The following is a 14,035-nucleotide window of genomic DNA, read 5'->3' on the forward strand; positions in this document are numbered from 1 at the left end:
AAAGGCATCAGTTAGCATTCATGTATTTGTTTTTGGATGATTCTTCATATGACATGGAGCACGCACCTGTTATTTGCCACAGTGGAAGCATGAACAGGAGAAAGTGCACCATGACGAATACTTGAACTAAACCATACACAGGTGTAAATACATAATGTGATGCTTATGAGATCCCAGTCCCTTCAACTGAGCATGTCTTTTGATCCAAAGGGTCGTTTTTACCTTTGTATTTGCCGTTGATATGGTTCGTTCATGTGAGCGCTTGGTTATTTCCGACAGCTCGTGAAGGCAACAGAGCCGCCGCTAATCCAGTGACGTTAGGTATTGAGAGACCTGCATCCCAACGAGAGGACCGTGTTTTTAAGGCGTTATTCGTGTGTTTGTGTCCGTGTTCTGCACAACATGCTCAACCCGCAGAGATCTCTGTCCGAGCTGCCCAAGATGTCCGCTGCCAGTCAAGTGGAGAGAGCCGTGTTGGTGAGCTACACTGCGGGGGAAACACTGCGCGGTTGGGCTCTGGGGCTAGCTGCTACACTGGCTGAGCCGTCCGTCGGTTAATATAACATGTGTTGACATTTGTAATTGATAGTTTAAAAGAATTAGCTGGCTGGACGTCAGTAATGTAGCGGCTGCTGTAATTGGCTGCTGCTAGCTGAGAGGGACGGTAGCAATCGCGCTACAATGTAGGTGGACAGGGCTCGCGCTGTCACCGTCATTCTGTTACGATGTCAACAATTGGTAACACAACGAAGCATGTAGTCCTACCAGGTGATCGCGTAGTGATGCTACCAGGTGATCGCGTAGTGATGCTACCAGGTGATCGCGTAGTGATGCTACCAGGTGATCGCGTAGTGATGCTACCAGGTGATCCTGTAGTGATGCTAGCAGGTGATCGCGTCGTGGCATGGCATCCATACCTGTAGAATAAAGTGAGGTGCAAAATACAATTGAGCAGCACACGACTAAAAATGCAAGCTATGAGAAAACTGTTGAGCTTTATAGAGTGTGAATGGAAACAAGCCATGAAGTGTGTTAACTGTACAACAAGTAGGAGATGTGGTAACAAAAACAGTAATAGAAGTGAACAGCAAGGGATTGTGTTCGATGTATGGTGACATTGAGCGTAATAGTGTTCTTTGTTAGCATCAGTGCTCAGCTGTGAGAAGAGTTGTACAGACTGAGGAAACAACACCCGAGTGGTGGAAGAGGTATTAATACACACATATATATATATATATATATATATATATATATATATATATATATTATACATACATACACACACACACACACACACACACACACACACACACACACACACACACACACACACACACACACACACACACACACACACAGTATGAACATAGTCATCAGCGCAGGAATACGCCTCAAAGTGAAGGTGTGGCGTCCCACTGTATTATTGTGTAGAAGGTAAATGTTTGTTTTGATTGGTTGTCAGGAGGAGGAATTCAACTGGCTCCTGAAAGAAGAAGTACATTCTGTTCTAAAGCAGCTCCAGGATGTCCTCAAGGTAAATGTCAAGCTTTCATGTACACGCTGCAATACGGGCTGGGAGACACAGCATTAAAGGGCCACGACACCTATTCTACACATGGAGATCTGTTTACCTGTAACTGTTCGTAGGACTTAGTCTGTCAAAACATGTGTATGAGGTCATCTGTGGGTCTGGAGGAGCTTTAGATTTATAACAGAAACCACCGTACAAAGGGACGACTTTGACCTTTGACTTTGATTCTCTCAGTTCGAGCGCTCGTTTTTTTTTACACCTGTAACTGGATTATAGATCAGAAACATTCAGTCCGTAGAATTTTTACACCTGAAACGATGCATCTACAATGTCAACTCCTGGGCTGTGACTTCACAACACTTGATTGAGATTTGATTGTAATAGTATGTTTTCTCTGCCATCAACAGGAGGCATCGAGACGTTTCTCCATGCCGACGCCGGGCCTGGAGAGCCAGCAAAAACAGGAAAACTTCATCCTCGGCAGCTCAACGTAAACCTCTGAACATTTTTATTATAAGTGTAACTCTTAATGCTGTGCAGTCAGTATAAGTGAAATACAATGGATAGCGTGTCTTCAGTAGAATAAATAGGTCCTGTCTGTTGCATACCGATGTCTGTGGCTGTATAGTTTGAAATATGCTGTGTCCCTGAATGAATGCTCATTTCCTCCCGTTGCAATCTTCAGATCGGTTGCCCTCCCTCACACACTGTAAAGCCGTCCCTTGCCTTATTGCTCCTCTGGTGATGTTGAACTCAAAATGTGATGTGTTTGATTTGCAGCATGGATCAAGTGAAGGGGGTGCTGACTCTGCAGGGGGAGGCTCTGACTCAGGCCGTGAGTTTGACTACTTCTCGTTGAGTCTGTACATGTGAAAATGAAACACTGATTCAAGCTAAATGTGTTCCTTTGGTAATGTTTTGCTTTTCTTAACAGGACATAAACCTGAAGGTTGCAAAGAGCAGCCAAGTGTTGCATTTTCAGTTCAGAGAGGACAAGCTGTGGAAACTGCAGCAGGTATGTTGGTGTTTAATGCTGCTCAACAGTGCTGTGAGAGTCGTCTCACTTGTTTCTCTTTTAAGGAGCTTTTCCCCCTTATTGTCCACTACAATGTACATTTTGACTGAGACAGTGTAATCTCTTTCCTAGCTACTGTAGCTAGCTGTCATCAGTCATGCTTGTCGATGAGGTGGGTGGATTTTAGGCTCAGACCTGACATGAAGTTACACTTGAATTACTCACATTGCCAGAAGGGGGGGAGACACAAGTTCTGCACCATCGTTTGAACCTGATTCTGTCAGGAACCATTAGATTCATGATGTCATCAGCTGTCCGATAACATGTTGCTGTGTTGAGGTTTCTGTCCAGTGACGGCAACATGTTTGTTGTTTGCTGATGATTTTGTTGGAGGCTAGTTGGTTCCACCCATCATAGCTGAGCTTGGGTGAGGTCAGTGTCTGTGTAACCTGATACCTACTACAGGTCCTACACATCTAACATCAATACTGGCCTTCCATAGGAGAGCTAACCCAACGTTTTGTGTTTTTCACCATGTATATTGATAACTCATGTCTGGTCCGTCTGGGTATACTTTCTTATCTTGACTTTAAATGTAAAATATTAAATTGTTGTATGCAAATTGTATTAATACTCACATCCTGACAATTCCACCTCCTCTCTTGTTTTCCGTTCATCCTTCAGATTCAGGACGCCAGGAACCATGTGAACCAGGCACTCCAGCTGCTTGGCAGCCATGACGAGAGCTACCACTTCAAGACGGGGGCCGAGGTTAATAAGGTGTGTCCTCTGTGTGCTCACGGTAACCATGGCCTGGTGCAGCTTCTACTGTGTCGCTGATCCTATAGCTCATGTGTCTGTCACTGCTGTAGCTCATGGATGCAGTGATGCTCCAGCTGACGAGGGCTCGGAACCGCCTCACCACCCCGGCCTCCATGACGCTGCCTGAGCTGGCCACCAGTGGTCTGATGGTAGAGACACATTATACACACACACACTTGATAATAAAGAGGAACAATTTATTGGCCAATATTTCATATTTTTTAACAAACTTGTTACAAAAACAAACATATTTGATAAGAATTCTGACATTCACTAAATGGCCAAATGTATGTGGACCCCATAGTTCTAATGAAGAGAAAATCTTTATGATATTAGTCCTGATGGACAGGTGGGGCCTTGCACGGTAGCCCTGTCATCAGTGTGAATGGGTGAATGATGTCATGTAGTGTTAAAGAGCTTTGAGTGGTCGAGAGACTAGAGAGAAACGACTACAGTCCATTTTCTATTTACCTTTTGTTTTACAGAGGAGAGTAAAAAAACTTTCCCTCAATGCTTTTATTTGATCTCATTTATTAAGTATTTAACATAAAAACCTGTTGCTGTTAATCAAACGTGTATCTCTTTGACACGGCTGGTTTACTAGAGGCGTCGATCTTCACTGGCCTCGCTGCATCTCAATGAATCACATCCTCAGTGCTCGAGATTACGGCACATGGCTTCTTTTTGAACTACTCGTGAAGGAAGTCGGATAGATCTGAACTCCCACTCAAACAAAGTCTCTAATATACAAAGCTGCATCCGACCAGTGTCTGTGTGAGCCTCATCAGTACGTAAACGTGACGTGAATCCTTCTCTCATCGTTCACAACCTTTTTTTTTATTGAAGACCCCCTACTTGTATCTAAGAAAAGCTTAGCCCCTACCCTTACTTTCTAATGTCGTCACCATACCTTACTCTGCAAAACAAAATTAAAAAACTGATTTTGCTTACTAAATTGGTTAAGTCTTTTTTGATTAATTTAGCCAATATAACTCATCAGTTTCGTCAACATAAATAAAATGATGGCGTCTTGATGGATTTTACTTTTGGACTTTACAACGCTCTGTTATTGAGTTAAAATGTTTGGATCACAGGAGTATGAAACAATCCAACAGCCACCACTGTAATCTAGTTCTACAAATAGAATATAGTATAATAGTGATACTATTAGAGTAGTCAGGTTTCCATTGTAAATATGGTTATTACAGGTTAATGCCCATAGTGTCACAGTCACATGTTCAACCATCACATCACATATGGGTGCATCATAAGTGTCCACATAGTGTGGGCCAAGTAGTGTAAGTACTGACCTGTGAAAAATGAACTCGTCAGTGCTCTGTGTAAGCGTACTGTGGGTCCATATTCCTCTGTTGACCCGTTCTGTCTGTCTCCTTCCATCTCCAGAAAATGTTCACTCCTCCCATGCCTGGGGATGTGATGGTGAACTTCTACATTAACTTAAGCAAACTGTGCCTGACCGTGTACCAGCTTCATGTGCTGCCTTCCAACACCATGAAGGTCAGACCTTGTGGCTCTGCAACACGTTCCGAAGCCTCACTCAGCAGCATGGGACTAATGTTTCCATGTTTTGTCTCATCTTAGAATTTCAAGCCAGCTGGAAGCTCAGTGTTGCACAACCCAGGAGCAATGTTGTAAGTCCTTCCTTCCTTCCTTCCTTCCTTCCTTCCGTCCTTCTTTCTTTTAGATTTATACATAAACAGATTTAAGGAAATAGTAAATACAAATATTGATATATAGTTAATGCAAAGAAAATAATAATTACCGATAATACTTCAATTAAATACTTATTAATTGAATGTCAGGGCTCTGTTTGGAACTGCAGCACATGTAGCACCCTTTAATCTGTCTTTGCTGGGAACTCTTTCCTCCTCAGCGAGCTCAACCACAACCGCTTTGAGGTGAGCCACGTTCACAAGGTGGAGTGTGTGGTGCCTTGGCTCAATGACACGCTGGTATTCTTCACCATCTCGCTGCAGCTCTGTCAGCAGCTCAAGGACAAGGTGGGTGTCTGTCCGGCAAGATGACTCTGAGCATTCATTCTCACTTGATGAATCTTTAAGTGACACGACTTCTTAAAGCTGCACTTATCAATATTTTCCTATGCAAACCATCTACTCTCAGGGCCAAATTCTCAGAAGGATTGAGCAGCTTTTTCTGTCCCTAAACCTGCACAAAAATAAATCGACCACGAGGAGGTTCTCTGTCTGTTTTGAGGAACGCCTCGGCACCTCGTCAGTCAGGACCTGGAGTTCTGCGTCTGTGTTCTTGGGGCAAAGGCAACATGTGGCAAAGTATAAATCAATCAGACGCAACAAAAAAGGGGCAAATTGCACTCGGCTGCAAAACATCATAGCAGTTCCTAGTGATGCACAATCCATGGTGCGGTCAGCGGCCGATATCCATTCTTTGTGAATTTGGCCGTCGGTGTACGGAACCTTCGGGTAGCAGCTTCTCGTGTTTAGCAGGTGCTGTCCCTTTCAACTGCAGCAGCTCAGATCAGTTCAAACTGTGCTGTTGGCACGTTTGTTTTGCTCACTTTTAAAACCTGGGTCCACCTCTGATCAGGTGAAGAAAATAACTGCCTTGAGTTTGTTTCATTCTAACAGACCTGCGTCTGAACAGAGCTAACGACCAGGGGAGCAGCAGAGACCGTTAACATTACTAACAGCACTGCAGAGGACTCATTATCGTCAGGCAGAAGACTATTACATTTCATTCTTGATGCGCTTTGTTTAAATTAAAAAGTAGCTTTTTTTGTGTTCAGTCACACGTTAACTCGACTAACAGTTCTTTTGTATTGACTGAAAACATGAGTGAATGGTTTGAGACACACTGGAGTGAGTGGAAATGGTGCCTCCTTCCATTTATTGAATAGACAATTGAATTGTGACACAAAAAATCTAAATTAAATCTAATTATGATATACACAAAGATTCCTGGTGGGTCCAACATTCACCTAAGATGAGTGAATATTGGACTTCCACACAAATGACTCTAAATAAATGGTGAATGGTTCTTTTATGAGACGATATTATTTCAACTTGTTCAGCTGCTAAGTGGCCCAAAAAAAAGCAATGAACTCAGCCTTACCGTTGCTGTCAATCACAGCTGTTAGATTTGTGATGCTGCTGCAGGCGTCTGGCCTAGAGACGGCTACTGACGCATGACTGTGTGAAGGCTACTGTTGGCCTGAAATACACTACATGGCTAAATTAAAGCTTTGAGCAGTTGATTGGTAGATATTTAACTCTGCATGTGTGATTGTGTCCTTCCATCCATGCAGATATCAGTCTTCTCCAGTTTCTGGAACTACAGACCTTTCTGATCCACTTCCTGTCCCTCCAAAGACCGGCAGAAGCAAACTAACCACGCAAGTGTAACGGACATCCTGGGAAGGTTTTCATTAGTTTTGAACATGTATTTATCATCCCGTCATTCAGTTTCAAGTGTTGCATGGTTAGCTGAAGGAACCAATCAAACCCCAACAGATATGAATATTCCCAGATGTGTTTGCCAGCTGACGGACATTTGTGTGTACGTGTGTGTGTTGAATCTCACAGCACCAACTTGAACTCCATGAATGAATGTGATTGTTGCTGATTTGTTATAAGAATTTATTTTTTGATTATTTAGTACCTCCTGAGAACGTATGTGGTTATCATCGGTGTTGTTGTGTGGAGGACTAAGCTGCACTAAGGGGTCACAGTGGTCCCAGTTTTTATCCGATGAGTTCCCTCACAGCAGTTTCAACGTTTCCTCATCTTTTTTGCAGTCCCTTACAATATAATGGTACTTTCTTCAAAAGGGAACTCCTCTAATTGTACATGTCTCACTGCTCATTGGTTAGATATTACATTACAGTCATTTTTTTATTTTTTATATATGATATGTCGGAAAGTAAACATAGGAGAAAGATCCAAGAAGCTCGTATCTGCCCAAAAGACTTCCATTTATTCTCCAGCCAAATGCTAACAGTTGGTTTCACTCATCCCAGAATGCAAAGCTCTCCTGGCTACGGGAGCCCTTTCGGTCAAACTTGCAGAGCATGATTTGTAGTTGAGTCAGATTGAGGTCGGCTCACATTTCCACCACAAATGAACTGCTTGAGAATGAATTTGTGACCGGACTGAGTCCTCTAAACCGCTGTGTTCATGGGGAACTGGAGTCTGGACTAAACGACGTAGGCTGCTCCGCCCTTAGTTTGGGTTTGGAGCCCACTCATTTCAAATGTCTGTTAGAAACTGGAAGTGCAGCGTTTGAAAGAAGTGGGCATTTACTAGGAAGGAGGGTCAAACACAAGATGTTGAGTTGCATTGTGGGGTATTTTTGGACCTACATTAGACTTGATTTGACCACTTTGACCACAGGTAATCTGTCTTCTGTAAATTCCCCAACTTTCGGAGTTATCTATTAATCTGTGCATTTACAGGACATCCAGCTGTACCAGTGGAGCTGTCCAGCACTGGGTCTGGCCATGGCCCCCTAGATGACACTACTCACTTCTTTTAGAAAACAGCCCCCTTAATCTGGGAATTTGTTTCAGTTTCACTAATTCCATAGAATTGCTCACTATCCTTAAAGGTTCTCTATGTGTTAGCATAGAGCATTAACAGATCATCACACAGCTGTCATCTCTGTAAAGATCTAGAGGAGGAATGAGCACAGAATGAAGTCTCTCTCCCTGTGTGTGTGTGTGTTCTTATCACAGCCGTGTGTGAACAGAGTGCACGTTAGTGCACGTGAGCGTACCCCACAGGTTAGCTCACGGCCGCCGCTTTACACTGCTGTAATACGACGGTTACATGGTAAAGCGTCTCTCCTCAGGTTAACACTGTCAGCAGTGTTGCCGTTGTTGTTAGCGCCGTTAGCGAGCAGCTAACGGTGCAACAGTATTGCAAAGAGAGGGCAAACGGGTTTATGAAGGGGAGGAACAGACTCTGCTGTGAGGGGATGCATAGTATGAGAACACATTTCCCGCTGTGATCTTTTAACACTAACCTGTTGGAGACAGTTGGTACCGTCAGTGTTTGTGGACCAGGTCCAATATGTGCGGCCTTCCAGACACACTGTGATCCGGGCCAGCTGTGGAGTTCCCCTCCAACACTTCACACAGGTGAAGTCCATTAAAGCTCCAGCTTCCGATGTAGAAATGAAGGATTCATTCTAAGCTAATAGAAACTCAACAGTTGTTAGTTTCAGGTGATTATACAGTAATGAAAACGCAGTGATGCATATTATATTATATTTCTGGTAATGGATACACAGAAATACTACACACTGGCCCTTTAAGTGCTGGAAACTGGTAACTCTGATGTGAGCTGAAGGGGCATTAGTGTGGACGTTGTGCTGGCTGCTGCTCTCTTTATGTTGTTTATTGCTCCATTCGGTGTGATTGATTTAAGTCACATTCGCTGGTCGTTAATGCATGGCTGTGACTGAATGATAAGCTACTTGTCATGTCTACTGATTTCATGTGTTCATCTGCTCTATGTTCATATTTATTTGACACGTTTTGCACATATATTGTTGGATTCCCTGTGAACCAAACACTAATCCAGTCTTGAACAAATTACTTCATTCCAGTAAGTGTTAATCTATTTTGAAAAGCTGCCTCGCATATATAAATGTGGAAATGATTTATCTGATATCTGTGCAATAAAAATATTCTAAACAATAAGCCATCTCTGTTGACCTTTGCTGCAGTGAAGCTACAAATAACGATGTGTCATTAAATGTTTTCAGTGTCTGAAGAGAAATATGTTTTCTCACATATTAAAGAACATGCAGAGGTATAAAACGAGTAAGTAAAAGTCCTCATTCTGCAGAAGAATTGCCCCGGTGACCCATATAGTATCTATTTTATTAATATATTGTGAATAATGATGAATGTGTCAGCAGCATTTCTTATTGGCATTAACGGAGGAGTAAACCAGCTGGACATGGCAGATGCAGAGTGATTCTTTACACTGAAAACAGCAAAGGGCTGCATGTCTCCAGGGCCGTGTGCTAGAGGTAACACACACATGCTGGTGGATGACAACGAGGCCTTTTGTCTCCAGGACTGAGCAGAACAGTAAAGTGATGTTTTAAAGTGGTGATCTGTATGTTCAGATGGAAACCTCAACAAAAAGTTGTACTGAAGGACTTTGTGTCTTTGTGTCTGACAAGCACTCCATAAATGAACATGGAATGATGAGAATAATACACCAGTACATTAAATAGAGCAAAGACAATGTTTTTATTACTTTCATGTGATGATTGCCAAGTAAAACCTTCAACAAACAAAATAGGAGGAAGTGACATTCACAACTCCTCTGTGCTATCCTAGCAACACACAGCAGTAACAGTAAAAGAGATCACGTGTTAGACTTTCATAACTGGGGAGCAAAGGACTCGTGAACAACAATTCATTCTGTGTGCAAGTGGACTAAATCTGCTAACAGACTCGTGACATCAATCAAAGCTTTGGCACAAAGTCCAACTGAAGGCTCTGCTTCTAGCGTCATCAACCTTCACATCACTGCAGCTCAGCTCAGCTGTCAGGGCTCCAGAGCCATGTTACATATGCCAACCTTCGGTCTGCGAGGCTGTTGAGGAAGCACAAAGCTCTGTCATTACCAGAGTACACACTTCTGATTCAGTTTGCATCACTACATTACAGCATCTCTCTCTAGGGTGGTTATACGTCTGCATTCAGGATGCCAGGAATACGTCCTGTCCTCCACCCAGAGGGAGTGAGAAGGACTAAGATGAGTCTGGATGTTCAGGGTAAACACCATCTCAACACCACTCATCTCAGCCCAAATGTCTAAAATAGTTGTGCTTTGTGGCTTGTCCTACGGCTGTGTCTGGAATCACACCCTCATTCACTACTCCCTATATAACTGTATCAAACTCAGTAGTTTACTCCACCGTGAGCTGTCATTTTCACATCTATAAAATGCATCACATGGCATTGAGGGGAAATGTAACATTGTGTTCAGCTTCCCATTCTCTCTGGTCAGCCCCTCACTACAAGAGTGTGTTTTCCTTCACTTCTCTCCTCTGTGTGTGTGTGTGTGTTTTCCTTCACTTCTCTCCTGTGTGTGTGTGTGTGTGTGTGTGTGTGTGTGTGTGTGTGTGTGTGTGTGTGTGAACCTTCTCATCATCACAGCAGCAGCAGCAGCAGCAGCGGATGAGGACCAGGATGACCAGCAGCAGAACCATGCCTGAGAACACACAGTGAGCAGACAGCACACGTCATCAGTGCTCAGTGATTGTCAGTCGGACCATCACATCAAGCTCAATCTGCAGAGAAACCCACATTCATGGAACACAGACTACTTTGATTTCAGGAGTTTGGTCGATTTGATTGGTTCCAAAATCAAATAAGTGTCTATGGCAGACAGCTCTGTCCAGCATGCAGTAGCTTCAGCATGCTGTGTTTGACAAGCTGTGGGCAGCTAGCATTATTGATAAGAACGGCAATGATGAAGACAAAAGTGAAAACCCAAAGCCAAAGTGTACAAGAAAAAACAGTATTCTTTTTCCATGGGATCCAGACCCACTGGAGAGTACTCTGGAGACAGAAGACAGCCTCAGACTGACAGAAACTAGCTTGCTACTAGAATAAGAAAATGGCATCATGCTGCACTAGCAAGTCTAAAGTAGGAAGTCAGACGATATGGTCATCGCATGATGTCCAACAGCTCTGCCTTCTGCCGACTTCATCCAGTCAAACGGCCTTTCTCTCCATAACTACGAGCTCATTCATTCACACTGAAGAACTCCGGTGTTTGTGCTTATTGTGATGTCATTTCTTCAAAGTATCTTCAAATGCTTCATATAACCTGAACAACCGAAGCTAAAAGGTTAGGTAAGTCAAAACAATGCTAATTAATACAAGTATTGAAACTGCATCATAACTTTAAAAACAATAACAAAAATTGGACATGTGTGAATAAATAACAGTAACTATATATATATTTTTTGGTGCAAATAGATAGCTGACGTCCTAATGAGCATACAGCATGATGATGTGAAAGACAGAAGACTGCAAAAAGAATGAATGCTCTAGCTGTTATGGGTTTTCTTGTGGCAATTTCTGCTGAATAAAGCACAAAGTCAACTTTTGTCTTTCTGTAAGTTTAACTCAAGCTTCCGGACTCACAGGGACGGGGATCGAACCACAATTCTCTGATTGAAGGACGACAATGCTCTACCACTGTCTTGTCTCGTTCTGTCCCTGAGCATTGTGTAAGGTGCTAAAGCTTGCTGTCTGCATAAGATCCCGAAATTTGCATCACAGTTTCATTTTGGAGTGATTAGAACAGGATCATGCAAACAACCAAATTTAACCTTGTTAGCATGTGGTTACATGTGGAACATGTGATCTGTACGGCCCGATGTTTCCCTCAGATGAAAATCAGTCCTCTCTTGATGCTTTTACAATGGATGTAGTACAAATACCTTCAAATGTTCCAGTGATAAATAACTAGTCTTTAGTTCTGTGCAGTTATTGTTCTACAATAGAGACACTGGTCTTTACTGTTTGGTTAATATCAAATGAATACTTCATTAATATCTTATTTAACTAATTGTCTTTAAAGCAGTCAGTAACTTTATTTAAGAATGTTTTTCTTCATTTCTAACTCTTATTCTTTACGTGATCAGAAGCAAAAGGTGCACACTGATGGTGTGAAACATGTTGTTGAGATGGTTGAATGCCAGGAGATTTCGGTGGATATTGGAGCACCGTTGTGTCCCTGAGACATCTGACTGCTGTGGTTTAAGAGATGATGAAGGGACACAAGCATCTAACATGATCTGTTTGCATCTTGAATTGCCATCAGGTGGTGGGGAGATGATCCAGGGGTTTAAATGTAAACTTTTCATGGCTTTCTGTTCATTTTATATCTCGCATTTGCCTTCAGTAAAAAATGTTTGAATATGGACCCTGATGCTGATTTCTAGAAGTCATTTGAACGTCTTACATCGGTTTCTTTCACCTTCACTCACCAATGAAGATGAAGAAGATTGCAAAAGAAGCAATGTCCCAGTCCGACTGGAAGGACTGCAGTCTGGAAACCACATGGCTGAACTGATCCTCCAGCTCCTGCTGCAGGGCTCTGTGCTCCATCGCTCTCAGACGCACTCAACACAGCAACTGATGTCAATTCAAAAGGTGTGCGTCTTTATCTGAATGTGGAAAAGACAGCAGCTATGTAGTACAACATTACAACTTGATAGTGGATTGTATCTTTCAGCACAGAGATCAGTAATGAGGACAGTATCAACAGACTGAATGTGAGATTCCACTTTGGAACAGACTTGTGAATGTGCCTAAATATTTATTCTGTGTGATTAAAAGAATACGGTTCACAATCCTCCCAGTAACAATAGCCTTAAAACAATAGGCCCATTGAAATACCTGATATCTTAGGATACATGCTTAGCATTATTTAACGAGCTCTAGAAGCTACAGCACTACTACAACACAGTGAGAATACACTGTAAACTCTCATACACACCATACATGTGTTACTATACCCCAATACAGCAATGCACTACATGTTGTGTTCACTGGTAACTAGGCGGACTCCGTAGACATTAGACATTAGTTATAGTTCACTTCATTCTCCAGAAGCTGTTCAAGATGGAATTTGATCAAACGTATAATATTTCAATGTACAATAAGTCTAAAAGTATTGGTGAGTTATTTAGAAGTTATTTCGAACAGCAGGTTTCTTACCTGTAAACAGAGTCTCTAGTTTCAGTCTTTCCTTCCGGGTCCAAAGGTCTCCTTGACTCACCTGCCGTGGGGGGGGGGGGTTTCCTCAGCAGACACTCCAGTGGCCATGGAGACAACACCGGCTCCATGGAGCGACTTCTGATAGGCTTCAGTTGTGCTTCTCTTCACTTTGTGTGAGAGATCATTTCCACAAAGAAAACATCATCAATAAATCAGAATTAGAATCAGCTTTATTGGCCATACAAGGAATTTGACTTTTAAATGAGAAGTTAGTTATGATACAAATAAAATACTCATAGTAAGTCACATTTTTAGATTTACTAACATAATTAGGAATATTATCAGTTACAATTATGTAATAAAAATTGACCATGAGCATCTTTGTCAACGTATACACCACATCACATGACATGCTATTTATGCATTTTGTCACAAACCACTCATTCATTTATTTGAATCCATATTTAGGTACTTTCTTGTATACATTTGAGGCAATAAATACATGAATCACAGTAGAGCAGTGCACTAGTGTACAGTCCGCTCAGCAGTCCCCTGTGTTTGGCACGTGGTGGAGGCATGTAGGCTGTGATGGGTTTAAAATGAGATCACTTGATGAGGAGACGCAACCGCCAAATGTTACGTATGATGTGACCATCAAGGTTAAACAGCGGACACTCATTTCTGATTGTGAATCCCTTTCCACACACAACTGTGATTTGCTCCTCACGGTGATGTCTAAGCTTCACCGTGCACTCTGTTCAACTTTAACATTTGAATATAAGATTTGAAAAATCTCCATATTGGGAATTATTCAATGACAGAAAGGGAGGATGTCATTTTAAGAATTGCACGTGGAACAAACGTCTCAGACACAAGTTATTGTTCATAGTGGAGTATTTTATATGTCTTAAGACAT

General features: G+C 42.3%; 2 protein-coding genes across 2 annotated transcripts; one reads left to right on the plus strand and one right to left on the minus strand.

Annotated features, from left to right (window-relative positions):
• The first annotated feature begins 359 nt into the window (after window positions 1-359).
• On the plus strand, window positions 360-9,052 carry rogdi (rogdi atypical leucine zipper). Its single transcript, XM_079178200.1, has 11 exons — window positions 360-477; window positions 1,463-1,534; window positions 1,939-2,021; window positions 2,312-2,366; window positions 2,466-2,546; window positions 3,231-3,326; window positions 3,419-3,517; window positions 4,773-4,886; window positions 4,971-5,020; window positions 5,263-5,389; window positions 6,673-9,052. The coding sequence occupies exons 1-11, from the start codon at window positions 403-405 to the stop codon at window positions 6,712-6,714; spliced, it is 894 nt and encodes a 297-aa protein (XP_079034326.1). The 5' UTR covers window positions 360-402; the 3' UTR covers window positions 6,715-9,052.
• A 556-nt stretch (window positions 9,053-9,608) lies between these two features.
• Window positions 9,609-13,165, minus strand: smim22 (small integral membrane protein 22). Its single transcript, XM_079178422.1, has 4 exons — window positions 13,120-13,165; window positions 12,387-12,566; window positions 10,527-10,597; window positions 9,609-9,976 (listed from the first exon to the last, which is right to left on the minus strand). The coding sequence occupies exons 2-4, from the start codon at window positions 12,505-12,507 to the stop codon at window positions 9,929-9,931; spliced, it is 240 nt and encodes a 79-aa protein (XP_079034548.1). The 5' UTR covers window positions 12,508-12,566; window positions 13,120-13,165; the 3' UTR covers window positions 9,609-9,928.
• Between the last annotated feature and the right edge of the window lie 870 nt (window positions 13,166-14,035).

This window comes from Pholis gunnellus, assembly GCF_910591455.1.
Source record: "Pholis gunnellus genome assembly, chromosome: 17".
Lineage (NCBI taxonomy): Eukaryota > Metazoa > Chordata > Actinopteri > Perciformes > Pholidae > Pholis > Pholis gunnellus.